Here is a 22,654-nt window from a genome sequence, read left to right on the forward strand (position 1 = left end):
CCCATCTTTATCGGTCATACATTCTCAAGCAAGTAATTGGGTTTCACACATTTTCACACAAATGTGTCAGAGAACGAGTAGCCTAATACTAATAAGAAATCTAAACTGCCAATGATTGTCCTCTACTTTTCATTTCTTTAATTATGATATCAGGTTGCCATACACTAGCCAGCTGAAGAATGGTAGAGCTGGAAAAGAAGATCATACTAAGTGAGATGAAAAGAAGCATAAAGATGATGAACTCCCACTCACTGCATACAGAACAGCATATTTGATCAATCATACAGTTCTTCCTTTTTTCTTCATAATTATCAAATGTGCATATTCAGATTTATAATGGAGCAGATCATAGGAGCAGTCTGAAACTTGAAAGTAGGAGCTATCAATCAAGTCTAGCCATGATCTTTGGGCTGCCTCAGTTTAAGAAAGAGGCATACGTAATCGTTCACTATGACAGGGTTTGAGTTTGTTTCACACAGGGTTATAAACTCATACAGCATCAGAAGAAGTGACTATTAAAAAGCAGAAGAAATCAAGTGTCCAATGCATTTCACGCTTTTTATTTCACTTTCACTGGTCCTTGGGACATATGAAATCATTTTGTTCTAAGAAATATGCCGCTGAAAATCCCTGTTGTAACCACCCACGTCAGAAATAATTCCAAGTATGTATTTGATGCTTCTGCCTAAAGCCTCCGCCACAAATACAATCTAACTATCAAATCGAGTCAAGGGATTATAGTCTTAGTAAGGTAAATCCCATGGATTCACATGCACCAGCTGATGTACGATAGTGTAACACAGATAGAGCTATAGTGACTGTGTTTAATTTCTGCAAAATATTTAAAGGAAAGGTTGGTAAACTATTTTTAAATTACTCTCGCTTTAGAAAAGCTTTTTCTAATCAGAGTAATTTAAAGAACACAACATTGAGATAAAGCAGTTATGTCATGATTATACTGTAAACTTGAACTAAATCCAGAAGCCTAAAAATATATCAGTCCAGCGAAACAATTTTAGTTTAATGGATGGGGAAAAAAGAAAAGTCTCTAAGGAATATGCTTAAAATCGAAATACTATACTAACTCCTAATAATAACATTAAGGTTGCTCTGAGAATTATAATAATCTATGAGATTATGTGGTGAAAACATGAGTACCACAAAGAATGAAAATATTCCTTTAAACTCAGAGAACTGTTCCAATTTGAAAATCTGTCCTTTAAAAATCCTTAAAAACAAGGCTTACTGCTATAGATAAGCACACACTCTTGGGATTTCCGTTTTTTTTAATAGAGATATTCTCTCAGGAGACCATATCAGAGTCTCACACTTGGAAGAAAATCTTTAAAAATTGCTAAACACTGAAAACATACAGTTTTGTAAGCAGTTACAAGTTACACAACTTGTTATTAAAAATCCATAACTCATCTTAGAAGTAAAAAATACCAGAGAGTCTGCTTTTTTTTTTTTTTAAACTAAAATTCAGCAGCAATACAAGATTGCATTTTAATTTTTGGCATATTGTGATAAACACATGGGTTCAGAGAAAATAGCATTGTTCACTCCTCTACTATAGAGAGAAAAAACCAACATGTGCGTGCATTAACATTTACCTATGTTGTAACTACACAGGGAATGAGTAGCTGTAGCTTTAGACTACTGCACTTTGTAGGATGCATTTTCCATAACTGTAAGTACCAGTAACTCCATTACGACTGGAAAACATCCTATTCTTTTCTTCTTTCAGCAACAGCAAAGAGACCCAACAAGGAGTTAATGTCATCACCAGAACCTAATGCTAAATTGTGATGTAACCTGCATACATCTTCAAAATCATATTTGTACACAAGATGTGTATGAGTGTGCATGCACGTGTAAACTGCTAATCCAATTTTTCTAGTGAAGTCTTGGGCAAAACCATCAAATCTTGTGCCTTTATTTATAGATATATCTCTAGAATAGATCCTGAATTTCAAAGGCTGTTGTTGTTGTGTTTACATATTGTAGAATATCATGAAAAATGTGAAATATGACAGCAGAATTTTCCCCTATGACTTATTTATAGAAAAGAACTATAGGGAAAAATTGACAAAGAAGAAAAGCCTTTTTGAACAGCCTACCGTAACAATTATATTTGTGACTGTTTTAGTACATCTTAGACACTTTTTCTTTACTGCAGTAACATTTGAATTATCTTCCATGAATAGTGACGAGAATGGCAACACTGCAGTTGATATTTCTTTGAATCTGTACGTCAGCCAAGTGTGTTTGCCTGTGTTCCTGCTATGTCTCTTAGTCTTCAGGGAACATATAAACAATTTTTACCTGCCGATATATTTCTTCATTTCAAGTGATCTCTAGCACTTTTATTTCTTTAATTACACATTTTCTATACTCTCAACCTGCTCTATCAGCAATATGAAGAGTATAGCAGAACTTTTTTGCATAACGCTCACAGTCTTTTCAAAAACTATTCAAAGTAAGCTTTCAGACCTTTAAAATGCTCAGTGTGCCCTGCCACAAAGGAAACGTTAAAATAAAGTCTACGACAATGTACAGCTAGAAACAGATAGCCGCAAAAAGTATTTTTGGAATTTTTTCCTTTAGTTGGTCTGGGCTTTTTACATAAGCTAAAGGAAGTAGTTTGCAAAATTATTCTTTTTTTTTTTATGGCAATAGGAGTAAAGGTTAAATGGAAAGGAGGCGATAATTACAAAGAGCCAAATGTATCATTTTTCAGACCATCTGTGAACGGAGAGTTGACTGTCATGCAAAACAAAAATTGGCAGGATGCATACCAGTCAACAAAAAGTCTCTGAACAAAACGTCCAGCTTCCAGACCATTTATGATTGGGCCACAAATCAAGCAACTCAACAGTAGCATAAACAAATATTAATTATGCAAGCAACAATTAGGCTCAGGAAAAAAAAAGGAAAAAACAAAATAAAACAAAAAAATCCTCCCAAAACTTCTCCCCTCACCCCACGCACACCATTGCGTGCCCCAAATGTGAGGAATAATAGGGAATCCAAACAAACCTGCCCTCATTATGAACCCAGACCTTTGGGTCAAACTTGCAAGTCAACATACTGGGGCTTGGTTCCTGCACGCAGTGGTCACAGCTTCTTTCCAGTTCTCTCCTCCTCAGCTTAGGAGAGCAGAGGAGCGTCTAAGAGCTCGCCAGAGAAGCTCAGCTAAACCACACATTCAACACATCCCATCAAATCAATCACAGTAGGATTGTGGTGACCCATTTTGGCGGGGGGCAGGAACAGGGACTGTACTAGTCTCCTTTCTCAGATGAAGAAGGAATTTTTCTCTCAGCGCCAGTCTGTGTGCACGAATCTATGAAACAGAGAGTTTTCCCTGCAGCTGTTCAGGGCTTAGTGCAATGGGTCAGGAAACACATGGTTCACAGAGTCTAACTCAGGAAATGTCCAGCACAAATAATTTTTTCCTGAGTAGACAGCTCCTCTAATAAACTAGAATAAGAAATTAATTCAAGAGAGGAACACATAAAGAAAAGGAGATCCTAAATTTCTGCTAAAGTGAAAAAAAAATTATCATTTTCCTGTGGCTTTTAACTCCCAAGAATAGGGATCACTTGAGACAAAACTAACCTTCATTTTTAAGTAATTGTTTTAATTCAAAGTTATTGCTCTAAGAAAACTGCAAGGGGAGATTCAACTCAATTTGAACATGAATGTTTAGCCAGTTATCTAAAATTGCTAAGCAACAATTTTGTTAAATTCAAAGGGCTCCTATTCAGGAACAAAAATAGAAGTCTATTCTATGCACTACAGAGTAGGTGAATATTCAGAGGAAAGGAATAACATTCAGGGTTATTGAATTAGAAGGCAGATTCCAAACAAATTAGTTTTAATCTCTATTTTCATTTCGCTACCGATTTCCCAGTAAAATATCCTCTGGCAGGAGAAAACATACAAACGTCTCATAAAAGCAACCTGGTGAACGAGTGTTAAAAAAGCAGCCTGGAACAGAAAGCAAGTTTGCCTCTTTACTGGGGCATCGTCATCAGCCCCCGTTGACCCCACACATCACACACACCGAGCCCCCCCCCCAGCGTTAGCACTGGCCACCTCTAGGTTTGGTAACAACATCTGGGCAACTCCTGACAACCCTCCAGCCAGCAGGAAGGAAAGCTGGTTGGTCTACACCAGCGGTTGTTTGTCACACAACCTTTTTTGATGGAGAAAAGTGTCAGCTGTAGAGTAAGTCAATGAGTACCTCCCACCTGGAGTCTTTTTAGTCAAAATGGGGAACTCCACAGAAGTTCAGTGTTCAGGTCTCAATGCTTTGCAAACCTCCCTGAATCTGCATAAATTGGTCTGGAAATCTCATTAAAACTTGTTCCCAGCAAGGAACTAGTACTCACTTTCCCAGTTCCCGGATAGAGCTATTTGTCAAAAACGACAAGTTAAATAACTTGGTTGTCCTGTGTGAAGGATCAGGGGAGGATAACAAATTCTACATCAACTCTTTTCTTTCTTGGAACTTAGCATCTTAGATCCCTGATAGAAAGGGGGGAGGGTCACAACGCATGCAGGATTGATAAGCATGCCTGAAACAATTATTTCACTGATTTGATGATATCCCGTATCTCTGACAGGAGGCTAGATTCCCTCAAATTCAGTCTTGAAGTTCCATGTGGGAACACATGACCTGAAGAAGTACAGTTAAAATTAAGGTCTGCTTCCAACTGCTTAGAAACGTTCTTCGTGATACTTGCGACTCAGTTGTGCCAATTTACTCCTGTGAAGAGTAGTCCCACTGGGATAGCTGCAGATTCAAAAAGATGAAATTCTTTGCATCTTGATTATTGATTGGGATATCACCATCACAATTTTTTTCTTTCAGGTCTGGATTCATAAGGAAAAAGTTCCACAAAGCTTTTCCAGTACCGGGAATGAGATGTCACAACCCAGAAAATTACTGGAGTGCAAAATTACTGTAACTATTACTAATAGCAATGTTTATGGCATCATACCGAATATCAACTACAAAAAGGCACACATTTGCTGGTTTTGCTTTAGACATGGATGCTTATGTACAAAGCCAGAAAGAAATATATACCTTTCCAAAGGCTGGCTTGTAACTACTGATGTAATTTGAAGCATTTAGTACAGCACAACACAGAAGTGCATTACCCGGCTGTCCACATAATATAGAATCCATCTCGACATCACCATCAGATACCGCTCGCCTTTCACAAAACATTCATCATATCAAAGAAATCTCTCTCTGCCTTCCCTCTCACGATGAAAAAAGAAAGTAATAACTTCCCTTACAAACCTCGCTTAATTCTAATCTTTACCAAATTCCACACTAACTCAGCTACCTACTCCAGAATTTCTGTCTCAGGAAACATAATGGTATAATGCCACATTATTATTCTTCTGTTCAGAACTAGGGAAATACTCCCTGAACAGTACAGCTGATATCCTTGAATGTGGAACTATATACTCACATCAATCTGTGTGCAAGATGGTTAACAACCAAAGAAATATTGTATCTGTTTAAAGCATAATGTATGTTTCTACATGCTTTTCCATTTCAAGGATCAAAAGGATCCCACCGGGAGTGTATGCCTTCATTATTTTGCATGGTACATCTCCAAGTCACATTATTCAGCTTAAGTGCTGAATGCACCTGGCAGCAGATGTACAGCTACAGTGCCTCCTCTTGGCACGGTCACACGTATAACTACAGACACACGGACACGCGAACGTGCACATAGGATCTGATCTCCCTTGTATCATTTGGCACAAGCTGTGTCATTCCATCACTGCAATTAGCGCTTATGCCAGAACAAACAAAACAAAAATATTGTCACACTGGGAGCTGGCAAGTAGTTTGAATGACTGCAGAATAGCACCACTGGTCACAACCTAAAAAAAACCCCTAAAATAAGCTAAGCAGCTATCGGTAAAAACTTTTGTGAAACTTTCTCACGCTGATTTTGGGCTTTTAAAATAAGCAGTCAGCGTTAATCAATCTGTGCCTGATTTATCAGAATGCAAAGACCTACACTGTGTAATCTGGATTTCTATGAAACATGAATTATTACTTTTAGCTAATTTTTATCCATCTAATATTGTGACAGTAATCAAGCAGGGATAAAGTGTGTCAGACTGGGAGCTCACAGGACTCATCTGGCTCAACTTCAGTGCTTATGCAGCTTTCAAAAGATATGTCATTCTGGAAACCACAGCTGTAATTTACAAAAGTCCATTTATATTTGTTACTGCTGTTACAGCTGGGGTATGTTATGGCAGACAAACCCCTACAGCACCTCTGAAGAGATGAGGACTTTCCATATTCATTTCAGTGGCTCCTGAAGTTGACACTTTCACATCAATCACTGGCTCTTGAAGCTGACCCTTTCGCGTAAGTATTTCCACACTGTTTATCCTCAACCGCATTTAATTGCTCTAAAATCAAGGTTTGGCAGTTTTACACCAGAAGTGGTCAAACAAAGTACAAAAGGGCCTACAATGTATTATCCCAGGCAGTGATCAAGAATACAAAAATAGCCAAGTCAAAATAAATCAGACATTTATATGGTAAGAGGATTACATGCTTTTCTCTGTACATCTTTTCCATCACTTATGGATGGAACTTATGCATATAATTAATGCACTAATGCATAACTTATTTATCAGTGGAAAGTAGCGTATAACTAACTTTTTATACAAAGTTTAAGATTAAGCAAGGAACTTGACCCCTCCATAGACAGTGACATGACCCCAGGACCATCGATCCAGAACTCACGGACTGTATTAGATGCATTGTCAACAGTGGAAACTACTCAGAGGCAGCACGTGGAAGTGGCACCAGGAGGTACTTTTGAATGCCCACGCAAATTGAATTGCTTTGAAGGAAGATACTGCTTGCATTTAGCAGCTGCTGCTAGCAGATTAATGGAGCAGGTTTTGTGCTTGCTTTGTTGAGAATCTGCTGCAGCTGCAAAGTACCGTCTGATCACTTCTGCAGGCAGATTGTAAGAGCTATGGAAAAGCAGATGACACCAGAAAATGGTCTGTTAAACAGGCTGATCAGTTTTGCTAGCCTGACACGAAGGGCAATTTGGATTAAGATTGCTTCTCTGAACCACCAGAGTGGATTTGTGAAAAAAGAAGGAGCTGGTTGTACTTTCTCTGCATAAGAAAGCATTTGCAGGCTGATTGTTTGAGAGATCTTTTGAAATGTTCTTTGATAGGGTACAAGTGGCAAAACGCAGAAGCTTTAGGAAAAATTCTCTCTCCTGAACAACACTCAGGTAAATAACTCAAGTCAAAGGCAACTTAGCACCAGAGATATGTGCAGGCAATTAATGGAAAGGGATAGTATACAAGCGATTCATTTTTGTGTAGATGCTTCAAGCTGTTATTTTAATTGCTCCTTTAAATCACTAAAATCGGAGAGAATAAAACCATCTTTCCTCCTCGCTAGCATGGGGCAGATTTTCCTACGTGCAAATCATGTTTGTCAGAGATACTCCCCCAAAGACTCTTTTTTCCCTACTTCTTTCTCACTCTCTCCTCTCCCTTTCACATGTGTTTTAAAAAACAAATCCTTATACTAAAGAAGCCAGGCCCTCCTGCCAACCACAAGCTTCCATCCCACTCCCATCCTCTCCCATAATATGTCACCTTGTTCTTGTGAAAAATGGTACATTCTCTACAGCGTGGATCGGCATGCTGTAGGAGGAGGAAGGCAGCTTTGAAGCATGTGGCACGCTGGAAATACTGACGTACCCAGCTCAAAATCGGATGACAGAGCTGTTGAAATAAAGCTGCTATGTTCATGAGGGAACAACCTGTTTGTTTGGGTTTAAGTATTTGCTTCTTGTCTAACATTTATTTTCCATGTTGGGAGATTTCTGGTCTCTAGTTTGAGTTGAGGAAGAAATAAGCTTCTCAAAGCTTTTTCAGTATATATTCTGCTAAGAATATAAAAAATATAAAGAGTATACAAGATCAGTTTAGATCTTGAATTTAAGTATTTGTCAAAACAATCTCCTTGAAATCCATGTTAGTAGAACTGTTTCAAAATAAAATGATCAATTTAACAGTAACTATTTTTCTTCAAGTTGTGTTAGACATTCTTAGCAAAGAAGAAATTTGTACATTTGCTAACCTCATGTAAGTACTTTTTACTTTATTCATTATTTACAAAAACAACACAGCATTATTTTGCTAATTTGGCTTCATCCATACAACTATTCAGAGATTTTAAGTAAAGCTTGAATCTCTTCTAGTCACACAGAGCACCTTCATAGTTTATGAGTATTTACAAGTATGAGGACCTGCATGCAGAGCAAGCAGTTTCAGTAAATGAACACCAAAAGACGTTTTTTCTTTAAAAATCAGTGCATGATATCTTACTGATCCTGAGATAGTCCTCTGATTCTGTGCACAACAGACATAAATAAAAAGTTGAGGGGAAAAAAAAGCAATAACATGTTTGAAAAAACTGTACAAAGATAAACCAGGGAAATTTGCAAGTTCTACAAGCCACAGATGAAATAAATACTTTTCCATAAAAATTTTTTTTATCTAGTGCTAGGGTTTGTGTGGGTGCTGTATAGATTATACTGCTGCTACTTAATTCCTCTAACATCTGTAGGATTTTTGCAGCAAAGCTACAAACGATTGGTGAGTATTTTGGCAGGACATTCCTCTCCCACATTACCAGTCTCACTCCTTTTTTTAAGACTGGCTACACAACAGAGACTCTCAAAGAAGAGAAGAAAATCACTCCTGAAGAGATGGGGCTCACTGCAGCTCCCTGGAGTTCCACTTCAGGACTACCTAGCTCTCACTGCAAAGCTAAAAGAAGAGATTACATGACATTCATGAGGAGGAGACCGTTAACATTAACATTTTTATAGGAACTTTTCCATATGGAAAAGAGTAAGGCAGACATTGGAAGAGAGCTGCCAGATAACCTCTGTGTTGCTCATGGAAGCTCTCACTGATTCAAGCAGAAATCAAGAACTAATTTTCTAGAGTTATATGGACAGGGGGAAAAGAAACAGCTCAAGTAACTGATGCCTCTGAGCAGGTATATGTTTGTGATTGCTCAGGGCTTATCTACCACTCTGAGAAGCATGCAGGTGAACAGAAGTGCTAGGAGCAATGAGGATAGGGAAATGGTAATTCAGAATGAGTAAAGAATACTTGTCCCTATATCAACAATTTGAGTTTGTACTAGTTTACATCCAGTCATGAAAACTGGATGCCTTTCACTCTTCTGGAGAAGAATGCTTGTCTAACTTTGTTCTCTTCCCGTGCTGAAGAACGAGCTTTATTGCAATGAAAGAGAGCTTTTTCAACATCCCCATGCTTTGATATTCCTTTAATTGATTGATTCAATTACTTGTAGATTTTATTTCCTCTCATACTTCAATACTACAAATATTGAAAAGCTGTGCTTTTAACAATATAAAAGAAGTAATTTTTAATTGAATTGGAAAAATTGGAAAAAACCAGTATTTTTTACTCTTACTGCATTTTTTGAACAATTTGTAAACATACAGCATGAATTAATTTATAAAGCAGAATGTGTCACTGATTCCTTGGCAGTGTCTGATTCCAAAGGCAGAGGATATTCATCATTTCAAAAAAATTTACTAAATACATGTTTGTGACAGGTTCATAAAGTTCCTAAAACTGAACATTACTCTCTTGTGATCATCTAAAGATCACAGGAAGTACACAAGAGTAATAGGAGCACTGATCCATGTTTATCCAGAAATTATTTTCTCATGATGCCTACTCACTCATCAAGCGAATGACCACAACTTTAGACACAGTGGATACAAAATCCACTCAAATCAATGGTGACAATTAACTGACTTGCATAGAATTTAATGAGTGATTTTGAGAGTAGGATCTTCAGAGCAGTTTCTTGACATTCCAACAGTTATAATGGAAAAGAGACAGATGTTAATTTACAGTTGGACTATGCTTTGTCATACATAATCAAAATGAACTGTGGGTTTAAATGTGTCAATGCAGAGTGAAAGTGATTTTGTGTACTTTAAAAGAGTTGCTTTTTATTTGTAGCATGACCTATGACAGGACTCAGTAAGTGGAAGATACTAGTACGTCAAAGGGTACACAGTAAGACAGCAAGCGAATTCAAAACTTAAATAAAATATTTTAAGTTGCACTAAATACCTCCAGTCAGTAGACAACATAGCTGCTTTCCGAGGAATATACAGTACACACTTGCAATAATTTAGTTAAGTACAACTGCTCTTATGTATACCAACCTTGGACATAAAAAGGCTCATTTTCAAAATAAAATCTTAAATTGTAAGTGAACAAAAAAAAAAACCAATAAAGATATGATCTAGATGTTTAGCAGATCACATACACGTGAAATATTAATCTTTCAGTAATAGGTTGGCCTAGAAATAGGAAGGACAGAATACAAGAATTCAACTAATAGGTGATGAACTGAAAACGTGGAGTGATAAATATAATTCTGATTTAAGTCAGCAAGAAAAGCTATCATTGGTTTATACCATGATAGCTCAAAATCTCACCAAATAGTTTGGCAATCTCCTTTGTGTCCACAAAACAAAGGCACAAAGCTCAGACCAGTTTCTTGAAAGTATGTGGTAGAGTATGATGTCCTCATTTGCTAGGTTTCATGTTTTGTTCTAAAAGATATTTCTGAATACGTTCTCATCCTTTCCTTCTTTCAGGTAGACATGGTGATGGTTGCTGACAAGTCCCCAGGACAGCGTGGTATATAAAGAGCCTAAAAGATGATTTTCTCTTTGGTGACATAAATTGCTTCATCAGCCAAAATTTCCAGACTGCCACAGCAGGAAACGCAACAGGGTGGATATACCTGAACAGTCTGTCTTAAGCTGTTTTAGTCATTCTTATGGGTCAATTGCGCCTTCAATTAAGCGAGTTACATTACAAATATGTTCATAATGGCCACATAACTGGAAGGCAAGGCTCCAATTATCTGTGAATGCTGTACTGCAATGTCCACACAAAGGGCAGGATTCCAGACTCAAAACACCAGCAGATTAAAGTAACAAATCAGTGGCTATTTAGGATTCAGATAAGTATGTTTTTAGGAAATATTTACCTTTTGAGCCCTAGGTATCTTATTGTTATCTCTGTTTCCCTCACCTGGTGGACTCCCGTGCCCTGCTGCAGCTGTAGCAATAGCAAAAGCGGAAGCAGGAGAAACTGAACAGTGGCTGTTGTCAGCAGTTTGTACTGCAAAGGGAACAGACAGAGAAAAGTAAACAACTTCTACATACTTTTCATATTTTTCAAGTTAAGCAACAATAATACTTAAAATCTTCACTAATGTTTATACTTTGTGAACATTTTATGTTTTCATTGCCAGAGGACTTTATATTAAGGGAAATAAAAATATCATAAACATATTTGTGATCTAAGTTTTATTTCCAGGTCGATATAATTAATGTTGCTATGGAAAAAAAGGTCTAAGACACTGTCATGGTGAGGAACAAGCAGTAATCAAACAGAAAAAGAAAAAAAAAAGACAAAAACAATGGTGTAGAAAATTAACCTAAACAAAAAATCATGTTAAAGAACTAAGCATATTAGCCAACTTCCGATAACTAGATTCACATATTTTCCCAGGTCACTGCCTAGGATGAGTACAGTTTTTCACAATTTATCAAACTTTCTGTACAGGGAGCGCTGTGAATATTGCTTCTGACTAGTACTCAGATCATATGGCACTGTTCCCCACAGCTTCCAGCTCCCAAATCTTGCCATCTCACCATGAACATGCCCAATAACAGAAGATTACTATTGGTTTAAAATTGAGGTGTCTCAGCAACTTACTAACAGTTGAGAAGACTCTGCTCTGTTTTTGTTGTTTTAATCCCAGGCATGAAATAGCTGCCTATAAATCTGGCTTGCTTGAGATGGCAGTATTTTAAGCGTTCATGGACATAGCTCACAGCTCTGCTAATGATCTCAAAGAGCCATGTGAGAGCTATTTGAAGAGCTCCAGCTCTCACTTTTCCTCTTCAACTGAGCAGTTTATTCAAATTTTGGAACGAATAATGTGACACCATCTGTAAATGTTCAGCATTATACAAAGAAACAGACGCAGTCACTCCCCATTGACAATAATGGGGGTTGTGTATTTCATGATTATATATGGTGCCCAAAATATGTTCCCTTAGTAGCTGAAAAAAATTTGTCAAGGTCTTGAGAGTTTTGTGAGAATAGGACTGATTCAATATTAGTCTTGACCTTGGCCACATCCTGCTCGAGCTCTTTAAGAACATTTCATCACACCGAAGTCCCTATATGCTTCCAAGTCTCTTGTTATTACTATACAAATTAACTGGCATAATTCACATTTGAACAGCTTTTTTTTTTTTTAATACCTGAGAAATAAGGAAAATACAAGCAAAACACGTTATTCAAACATTATTCTTTTCTAATAACCTGCAAAGATTATAGGTACAGATTTAAACTCTTTAAAGGGACTGATTGAGGCAAAAACCATCAGGTTCTTACCTCCTGGTTGACGATAGCGGAGATGACGTGGTGTCGAAGGGGATCTACATGGGGAAAGCTCTGTGGTATCCACTGCTGAGGTGCTTTCAGGAATTGTCCTGTCCACTGACACAGATTCTAGAACTGCTGCTTTAAAATAGAATAAATGTTAATACTGGGATGATAATTCATAATTTACAACTCTTTAATGTATATTATATTATATTATATTATATTATATTATATTATATTATATTATATAAATATATAACATATTAATTAACGTATCAATAATTATATTATATTACATTACATTAATTTATTTATAAAGTATAAATGTTCTTTGAAAATACCAAGAGGCCATAGGGAACTATGGTATGGGGCTTTAAGATACGCTTTTTTAAAGCACAGAGCATAGTCAGATTAGTGCCTCTGCAGAGATTGTAGAGCATGTGGGTGATTCAGCACTCTCAGTTTACAAACAACAAGAGATAGAAAGACTGCAAATGATCAGCTTTGAACAATCTGAACTGTACTGCATTGACAAAAAAGAATATGTACATGAAAGGGGGCTTCACTGAAAGGTAATGTTTAAAAAATGGCCATAATAAAAACTGCTCAATAAAATGGCCAAACAGTACTGGATAGCAGATTACTCCATGGAGGAGTTCTTCTATCAGAAGAATAAAAAAGGAATGGCAGAAATACTACTTCTGAAATGAGGAAAAACAACCTGATAAAATATATCCTACATTTGACATGAATGACAACTGTGTCTGCAGCATAAGCATTGTATATATAAAAATACATATAAATAAAAACTTCGGAAAACAAAAAGTTTGAAAGCAAACAACAACTTTTGAAGTGGGCAAAGAAGGTGGAAATTCCAGGATGTAAATGGACAACATTCAAGGAGAACAACAACCACCATAATAATATGTCCTGGGGAATAGAATTTGTACGGTTATATTGGATTTAGAGTAAGCCATAGTGTTTTCTTGGAAATCTGGCAGTACCAGAGCAACCACATTAACCGTAATGGGGTGGTGGCTCCTCATTATGTGGAACTGGTCGCCTTACCCAGAAAACTTCAGAAACAAAGAAACGCATTACGTATGATAGGAAACGTGCAGATAAACATTCTCCTTGTGAGACTTCTTTTTAAACTTACTCCTCTTCCCCAACATGCTATATGGAGCTGGGTGACAAAAGGACTTTTCCCTGCAGAACAGAGCTATCTAGCAGCAAATTCCTCCAAACTGAGTGCAAACTGTTCAGCAGGAGATGCCCAAAGGGACTGGAGACACTGCACAGACAGCAATTTAGCATTTATATGAGGTTCTTGCCATTTCCAAATGTTCCTCATGCTGCCCAGCTTTGAGAGACTGGAATGCAAAATTCGAATACTTCTGCAACAATGCCTAGAGCTAACACTAGACCAGAATAACCTATTCTTTATTAGTTCACTTTACAGTGTATAGCAAAAAACATTACACCTAAGACTGCAGCTACAATTAATTTTAATGCATGGCCTATATTTTGGGACATGCTGTGCTATCACATTTACTTGAATGTGGTTACATTAGTGCACAAGAAGAATTTGCCCAACTCCACATAGTAAATACTATATTTTATATATATAAATAGTCTGTTATGCTATTCATTTAAAAACATGCAGCATACAGAAATATAATGATTAAGTATAACAGCCAACCAGCATTTTATGAAAGCATAAAGCATGGGCGAGCATAAACTCCTATAATGCTAAGGTGGCTAACTTGCCTGTTAAAAAGATTTTTTGTTAAACAATAGACTACATTCTGTAAAAACAATCCCTCTGCATAATACAACATCAAATTTCTTACCAGGGCACTCATTTCAATTCATCAGTAAGGAGTAAACATAATCCTTCAATCATATTTTTCTTATTTTATGTTTGGTAACCTTTTTCTTCTTTCCTCTTGGTTTATATCAATTTTCATTGTTACAGTACTTGCAAGTAAAATTGAGCTACATTTTGCTCAGACTTACAGTTCAAATTCCTCAGACTGTAAATCAGGCCACGTAAGACCATTTCTAAACATGAATTTTAGGAATAAAATAACATTTTTTTATTTCCTCATCTTCTATTTAATGTAATAACAATACTAAAAATTATTATATACTTCTATTCTAATTCAGAATACCATCCCTCCATCCTCAGAGAGCAATGAGAAATAAGTGCACACTTATGCATCCTATGAGATTAGAGCTACTTTTTTGCTTTGCCATCTATAAATACAATGATCCCATTCTAGATGCCCACAGTGAGGTTTGTATCAATTAACTTTAGCCCTCTGGAAGCAGTACCTATTCCAAGGTGTCTTACACAGTCCATTGAGGAGACAGGCATTTGCACAGGAACAATCTATTTTAGACATCTACTTCTGGATGGGTGACAACCATGTGGTATGAATCTCACCAATGTACCAAATGCATCACCTAAGTTATTTGTTTGGATTAATGATGAAATCTTTCTGGAAAACTAGCCCTGTTAATGTAAACATGTTAAAGCTGTTAGGTCTTTACATCCCCATTTCTTTTTAACTTAATATTTTATTTCCTGTAGTAATGGTACAACTCCAAAATCCTTCACCTCAGGAAACACAACTGGCATCAAGTATTTCCTTCTGCCTTTCCCCTTAACACTCTCTGAAGTGAAAACAGACAAGGCCATTCTGCCATACTGCTACTCCTACAAAGACGCAACAAAGTGGTGGAAACACACAATGCATTGCAGCCTCTACTGGAGAAGAAACAAAGTGCAGAGTATTTGGTTTCACAACACAACTTACGGTGATCAGGAGGGAAAATAAGACACGGGAAACAACTTCTCAGCGGTAATCTGATAAAAGTCAAGCCTACCTGTTACTTATTTATCAAAAGTAACATTCAGTATTTTGTGGGTATAGAATACCTCTTCGAATGCTTCTCCTCAGCTTATTACAGAGGTCAACACGAGGGTTCTCCAAGCCGTCCTCTACGGAGCCAGGGCTTTGCTCAGGAGAGGAAAGCCCTTTGCTAAGGTCCAGCGGTACTTTGCTACCCGTTGGCGGGGGGGAGGTGGCCGGGCTGTAGGTTGAGGTAGGACTGCTTGCCACAGATGAAGTAGAGAGGTCAAGGGCACCAATCCTTGAATTCAGTGGTGAGGTCAACGAGAGTTTTCGGGTTCTGACAGGTGAGGAAGTTCTGGAAAGTGACAACGGAGGAGGAGAAGAAAACTTGCGACAGAGGTGTGGTGACTTCCCATCAGCCAGGTACTCTCCTCTGTTGTTTTGACTGGTGGCGAAGAATAACTCCAAAGACCTGACAGAAAGAAAGAAAAAAAATAACAGATAATAACAAACACCAAACAGATTTAAGTGAAAACACACACAGACAAACTTCGTGCAAATCTGCATGGCACTGCAAGATCTGTATGACATTTAGTTCTCAAAGCCTGGGCAAAAAGTTGAGACAGACTTATCTAAAAACTTACGTCCTATTTGCAAAGGAAGAACTTTCTTCTTAAATTATTCATATAACAAAAAAACATGGTAAAAACCAAACAAACAAACAAATGGTAATTCTGTAAAGAAATCTATGATAGAAGGAAAAAAGGAGCTCACCTGACGGGAATGGAAGTGAAGGGCCGTCTGTATATGTCTGAAAGTTTTTCCAGTACAACAGCTGCAGTAGTAAATATGCGGTAAGTATGTAGGAAGGTATTCAGGAAATCAATACTTAGAAATCGCAAGTCTGTTAGCCGCTCCAAAAGGCGCTCGACGCTTGCATAACGGATTTGGGGTACTTTGCAGGAATTCAGTGTTTTGCTGAAGCAGATATCAATGTCATCTCTATGAAGACGAGCATCGGATCTAGACAAAAATTAAATTTAGAGCATTTTACCAAACAGCAAGAGTGAATATGGTACAGTAGTGATATCATTTTAGCTGCTCCTGTCAACATAGAATCAGCAAATATATATGCATTCTCATATTTCATCAACACAAGAAAACTCTTAATTTGTGGTGAAACCTGCTTCCATTCAGTTATATTTTATGTCATAACTACGGCCATTTAAATTTCATTTTTGGCAAATAATTAATTTACATTTCAAAATCTAAGAAATTATTCATGAAGCCTAAATTTCTGAACTGAAATAGGAGGCAGAATTGTCCCCTCTTGTCTCTTTCAGGCTGTTGTGGCCTATAGGGCAATAGTACAAGAAGCTCACTATAGAATAGTTGTGGACTGATGGCAATTTCTTCTTGCTTTATATAAAATAACTAACGGACTCCGGCAAGAGACAGCAAAATTAACCCCTTAGCTAAGCTTAAAGCTCACTTGTAAGCCCTCAGGCTCCAAGAATTTTTTTTTTTGAAAAAGCAAATGGGAACAGCATGGAACATCTCAAATTTCAAAGCAGAAACCATGAAGGGTTTTACTGCTTTGTTGCAGTAAAAAAATTGGGACTACTTTTTGTTTGGATTTAAAAAAAAAAATTAATCATTTACATAACCCTATTCATGATGGTTTTTTTCCAAATTGAGTTTTGCTTAATTTTATCTAGTTGAAGATTTAGTTCATAAAAAAATGGGTACTGCCTGATCTTTTCAGTAAAAATGATTGGATTTTCTTAGAATACATCATCAAGATATTCCACACACTTCTACACTGCATTACAGGAAAAAAACAAAAAAACCCTTCTTCTTTCTTAAGTTGGGTCCTCTGAAAAGTGGCAATTTTTTTTTGTTTCATCCAATGACATCTGACTCTAAAAGTCAATGTGTGCTAAAAATCAGATGAGTAAAATCTCAGAAAGAGAACACCAAGTTTGTGTCTGTTGTTAAGAACCTATAAGTTTTTTAGAATTAAGATTTTTTTCTCTTGACATTGGGATTAAGACTTTGTTGTATTCTACAACTTAAAAACAGATGAACATATTGTTAACATTCAGCAGGTATCAGAAGTGTTTACAAACTGGAGAGCTCCTGGAATAAAAATGAAGACAATAAAATGCCTTCTTTTCAGGGATCAAAGGTATGTGCCCTAACAGTGTTTTCACAGATGTTATCTCTTTTTCATTTCTAAACATGTACAAAGAGAGGAGAGGCAACAACTACAGAAGGGGCATTTGAGAAACCTTCATGTATGGAGTACATACAAGAGAGAGAAATGGCCTAGTGACAGATGAAAGTAAGAAAGGAAATACTTGTATTTTTTTATTCCCATGTTCTATTCCTTAATATTTATATTGGATAATAGTAGGTAAAACTCATGTAAATACAGATCTGTGGAGGATCCGAGAGGTAAAATTATGTTAGAAATTTGGAATCATGTACTGAAAATTGCTGTCTATAAATAAAAATCAGTTATTACAATAAATGACTGAAAGAATCCAAGGGTGAAGGAAGCAGGTTTATGAATAATGATGTTACCTTGATGTGATCAATTAAAATTATGAGAGAAATTTTTTTTTTCTCAGAAATAAGAGAAACAAAGAGAAGAAAAATTTTGGCCAATACAACAAAATACCTTGGAAAATGATACTTGTCTGCACTCATCTGAATTTTTAAGACGTTTTAAAATATATTCAATAAAATTATGAGTGGTATGACAGAGAAAAGCTAACAGAGAATAAAATTATTCATAGGAAGCATAACTGAAGGAAACTTCACAAATAATAGAAAAATCTGAGTTGTGATCCTATACAGTCCAATACTGTGGATTGGGAATTTACCATTTTGAGTTATCCCTACCATTCCAAGACAAGGGTTTGAAAAGATACGTATTGGGATGTAGAATTAATTCCATTCAACAAAAATGGGGGAAAAAAAAATTAAGAAGGTTGTATTTTCCAAATACACATTTTCTTTTGTTAAAACTTTTATTAAAAAAAACAGCAAGCTATTTTGTTCACTGGGAAAAAAATGCTGCACTTACTTGATCATATGTGGCACCGTGACTTTTGAGTTTTCTTCAAACACGATGGTCATTAAACCATTGCACCTTATATTATCAATGCACTGTGAAAATAAACATTGAGAACTGTTAAAAAAACACAGGGTAAGGGTACTTACTTCCACACTTTTCATATCACTGTAAGCTTAAAGCATAGCTTTTACAGGGTATGAACTGATCGGTAAAAGGTATTTTCATAAATGAAAAGCACTGATGCAAGAACTATAGTGGACATGCTCCTCTACTCTTCTTCCTTTGATTTGCACATCTGCAAGTCCACTCTTTACTGGCACACTCACAGTATTCAGCTCAGCATCTTTTCTTCCACATGATTAAGTATTTTGAGTTGGAAGTGAAATTTCCTTTGAAATTCCTTTGAAACTGAACAAAAACTAAATATCATCTCTAGCATTTCCTGAATCAGTGTTAAGCTTGAAAAATCAATACTGCAAGAAAGTTAGAATACTTCATACACAGATACACTAATACCTTAACCTTTATACCGTGCAAAAAGACCAAAGAGAAATATAAACAGTTTCTAGAAACACACCTGTAAAAATAAATTCAAATGGTACTGTTATGGTGAAACATAGCTATGAAGATGCTGTCCAAGGAGTTCCTTGCAAACTGTTGTATAAATGTTTTGGGCTAGGTACTAGAAGCTGGAAAGACACTTCTGGGGCACGGTCACAGCACATACTGCTTTAGAATTTACAGGTTGCCCTGTGGCTAGTAGAAGTTTACAAACTAGGGGTGCACAAGCTGGTTCTTCAAGCCTCAAAGCAGCTCAGTGCTGGCAGCGCATAGGGGTAGCTCAAAGCCATTTGTACACCGTTATCTTCTGGTTGGTACTTTTACGTAGTTAAGATAACACAGCACCACAAGCCTTGCTCTTGGAAGTCAGCAGAGTGCCTGCCAGTGGATCAGGCTTATATGGTCTGCAAAAAGTACCCCCTACCTAACGCTACAGGGCTCATCTTCTAGTTTTATTCATCATGTATCGTACATACACATATATAAAAAAATATGTTACAGTATTTCTTCATGCCAATAAAAAGGACTTTCCAAAATTATCATACACATTTACATTGACTATAAGAATAAAAATAGTCTGCTACCTTTGGAACATCTCATAGCAAAATAATGATTGATGTTAGATTGGTCAAACAAGATAATCAGAGGCCTCTTCTGGTTGAAAATATATCTACATAACTATACATTTAAAATATGATCTATGTAGTATATGTGGTTTAAAATCAAGTATTTAAGACTATTTGAAAAGTGCAGTTGTAACAATTCACATTATGATTTTATCAAATTGTTAGCTAAAAGCACTGAGAAAAACACATCTAATAAAAATACATAATTTCCCCCATCTGAATTTTAAATGTTGCAAAGAAGCCCTTAGCACCAATCATAAAACTGCCTGAGGTAATTCAGCACTGTTATCTTTAGTCTGCATAGGCCTAGCATTTATCACCTCCCTGACAGATATTATCATTCTAGCTAAGGAATGAGTGTAATGGGGATCTAGGGCCGAAGGACAACAAGCTCAAACTAGAAGAGAGGAGGCTTCTTCAGCATCAACAAAAAACATGCATTTTTCGTAAGAATTATATGGTTTGTATGAAAGGAATATAAACTCAAGAAGCCTCACTAGGAACATATAGATAAATATGACTTCTATGTCATATGCATATATAATTTAACAAGATGCAGAATTCTGGACACCAACACTAATGCTGTGAGTGAACAGCAACTACATGTACACTTGTTTTACTTGCAAACATAGGACAACACATATTTACTAAAAAAGTACTTTTTACATGCCCTTTTTGTTAGCATAGTTCATATGCTTTCCTTGAGGGTTGTAGCCAGAGTTAAAAAGAAAAAAATACTTCTGAGCAGGCGATTCAGTAATTTTTTATGGCACAGTTTCTGTGGAAATGGGCTTAGTCAGAAACACAATTTGGTTTTCAAGAGACAAGTGGTCTCAAGATTGTTTAGAAGTTCTCATGCGTTATTCAAATTTTCACCCCAAATTTTCTTTGTCCAGCAGAAGATGGGTGGCATGCGTCTTATTTTGTTCTTTCTTGCTCTCCAGATTGAGCATAAGTGCTAAATCAACTGACTTGATTGCTACTTGTAAACAGTGATACCAATTCACGCCCCAAATGTCTGTGCAGTCTGCACAGCATCTTGCGCCCCTTCTTACTCCTTTTTTCTTGTAAGCTGCTGCTTATCCCCTCAGCATCTCTGGCTTCCCTTCCTTTGTAAGGTTGGAGAAGTTTTTTCAGCCTCACAATGCTAATAAATCACAGTTTTCTCAGATTTTCACTTATAAGCTGCTGTTAATTGTTGGCTCCGTATCTCTTCAGAATACCCCGGTCTTCAAAAGCCGAGAGTTCTCCCCTTCCTCAAAGAGGGATCAAGGGAAAAATGCTTCTTACTGTTTTTCTCTGGCAGCCTGGCAACCCTTTGCTCTCTGAGCTGTGGTCGTGTTTACCTCTGCCTTGCTAGGTAAAGGTTTACCTCTGCCTTGCTACCTCTGCTTTGTAGGCACGCAGCTCTCAAGTCAGCCGTGGAGCTTTTCAACTCTTTCCGTAACACCACAGTAGCGTGGTTTGGAGTTGGAGGAGAAGACCCGACCTTCAGAAGCAGACCCAAACTCTGATCTTTAGGCTACATGGACTGCAGGTTCCTTTCTCTTTTAAACTCATTATTATTTAGGCTAAGAATGGACTTATTCCTGGGTGTCCCATGTTCCAGGCCAGTTCTTAAATGGTCTTTCCTCCCCATAGGAGGAAATAATTCCAATACATAATTCACTGAAAATCCATTTTGTAAAAAATTCTCCAACCAGGTCTGTCTGTAAGATCTGTATGTACTCAGTTGCAGTGAGACCAGGCTTCTCAGCTCATACCATATTTTCAGATTTTTCTCTCCATATTTTTGCTTCTTTAAAAAAGTCCAGAAGAAAGTAACTCAGAACACTTATTTTTAAGCAATTTCTACTCATTATGATGATAATTCATCTGGAGATGCTGCCAGCAATGGTAGCATCTTTAGAAATCCATCACATTCCACACTGATATTTGCCTAATCAACTATTTACTTTGAAATTAATAGAGAATAGGACTCAAATTCAGAGAAATCTATGCACTTGTTGGTTGCATACATAAAACTGCAATTGCCTAAATTCAGGTCTGTTAGTTGAATGTTCAGATTTTTCATAGTGCGTTTAGCTTCTTTCCCCGGATAGATTCTGATAAAAGTTTGTCTACTATGTTTTTAGCCAAAAGCACTAAAAAACAAAAAAAATATCCCCGATATTAAAGTATTTTAAAACACCATTTTTTTGATTCACAATAAAGACAGTTCCTGCAGATTGTCAGAATTCTTAGTAGTTATTTATAATGTTTTTTTAGTATTCTTTCTGGTGGAAAACAGAGTTTATCTCATTTTCTCACTGCATGGGATATGATATTGATGTGATATGGCATCATTTTCACTCTCAGGATTCTTAGGTGTTTTTTGATCTGTATGAAATTTATGACCAAACAAGTACTATCCTTCTTAAATTAAAATACACATCTGGACGGGCTCTACTTAGACATAAAAATGACTACCATTAGTATTATGTTTGTCAACTGACAATTTTGTATTATATATCCCATCTCTCATTGAGAAACACATCTCACTGATGACTCAAATGCAAAGACAGAATTTTGAGGAAAACAGGCAACACTGAGGGGTTTTCCTATACATCACGGAAAATCAGCCCTCAAGAAATCAACATCCCTCTCTTGGATTAGTTTTCAGAAATGCAGAATAAACTAAGATCTCGATACAAACAACATAACATAAAGAATGCATTAAGCTACCTGACTTATATCACTTGTCCATGCAGCTTTCTCCTGTCGTGATGGGGCTAAAAGGACAACGGTAAAAGGAGGAGCATCCGTAGGTTCAACTACAAGCTTGAAATCAAGATGTCCAAACACTTGTCCAGAACCTTTTGCTTTAGAGCCAGAGGGGGGAAAAAAAGTCAAAATGTGAGATTTCAGATTATAAAATGAAGAAAATAATGTTTTAATTTAAAACGGAAGTTAATTTAAAACATCTCTCTGACAAA

The 22,654-nt window shown here is 36.7% G+C and overlaps 1 protein-coding gene across 1 annotated transcript in view; it reads right to left on the bottom strand.

The window, feature by feature from the left end:
• Positions 1 to 22,654, bottom strand: part of RASGRF2 (Ras protein specific guanine nucleotide releasing factor 2) — a 130,613-nt gene that overhangs the window by 36,947 nt on the left and 71,012 nt on the right. The window contains exons 12-17 of the mRNA XM_075138211.1: positions 22,404 to 22,540; positions 18,502 to 18,584; positions 16,185 to 16,433; positions 15,494 to 15,882; positions 12,559 to 12,687; positions 11,182 to 11,271 (exon numbers count right to left, since the gene is read on the bottom strand). Of these exons, the coding sequence (XP_074994312.1) occupies positions 11,182 to 11,271; positions 12,559 to 12,687; positions 15,494 to 15,882; positions 16,185 to 16,433; positions 18,502 to 18,584; positions 22,404 to 22,540 (1,077 nt within the window). The remainder of the gene's footprint in view (positions 1 to 11,181; positions 11,272 to 12,558; positions 12,688 to 15,493; positions 15,883 to 16,184; positions 16,434 to 18,501; positions 18,585 to 22,403; positions 22,541 to 22,654) is intronic.

This window comes from Calonectris borealis, chromosome Z (assembly GCF_964195595.1).
Source record: "Calonectris borealis chromosome Z, bCalBor7.hap1.2, whole genome shotgun sequence".
NCBI classification, from domain to species: Eukaryota; Metazoa; Chordata; class Aves; order Procellariiformes; family Procellariidae; genus Calonectris; species Calonectris borealis.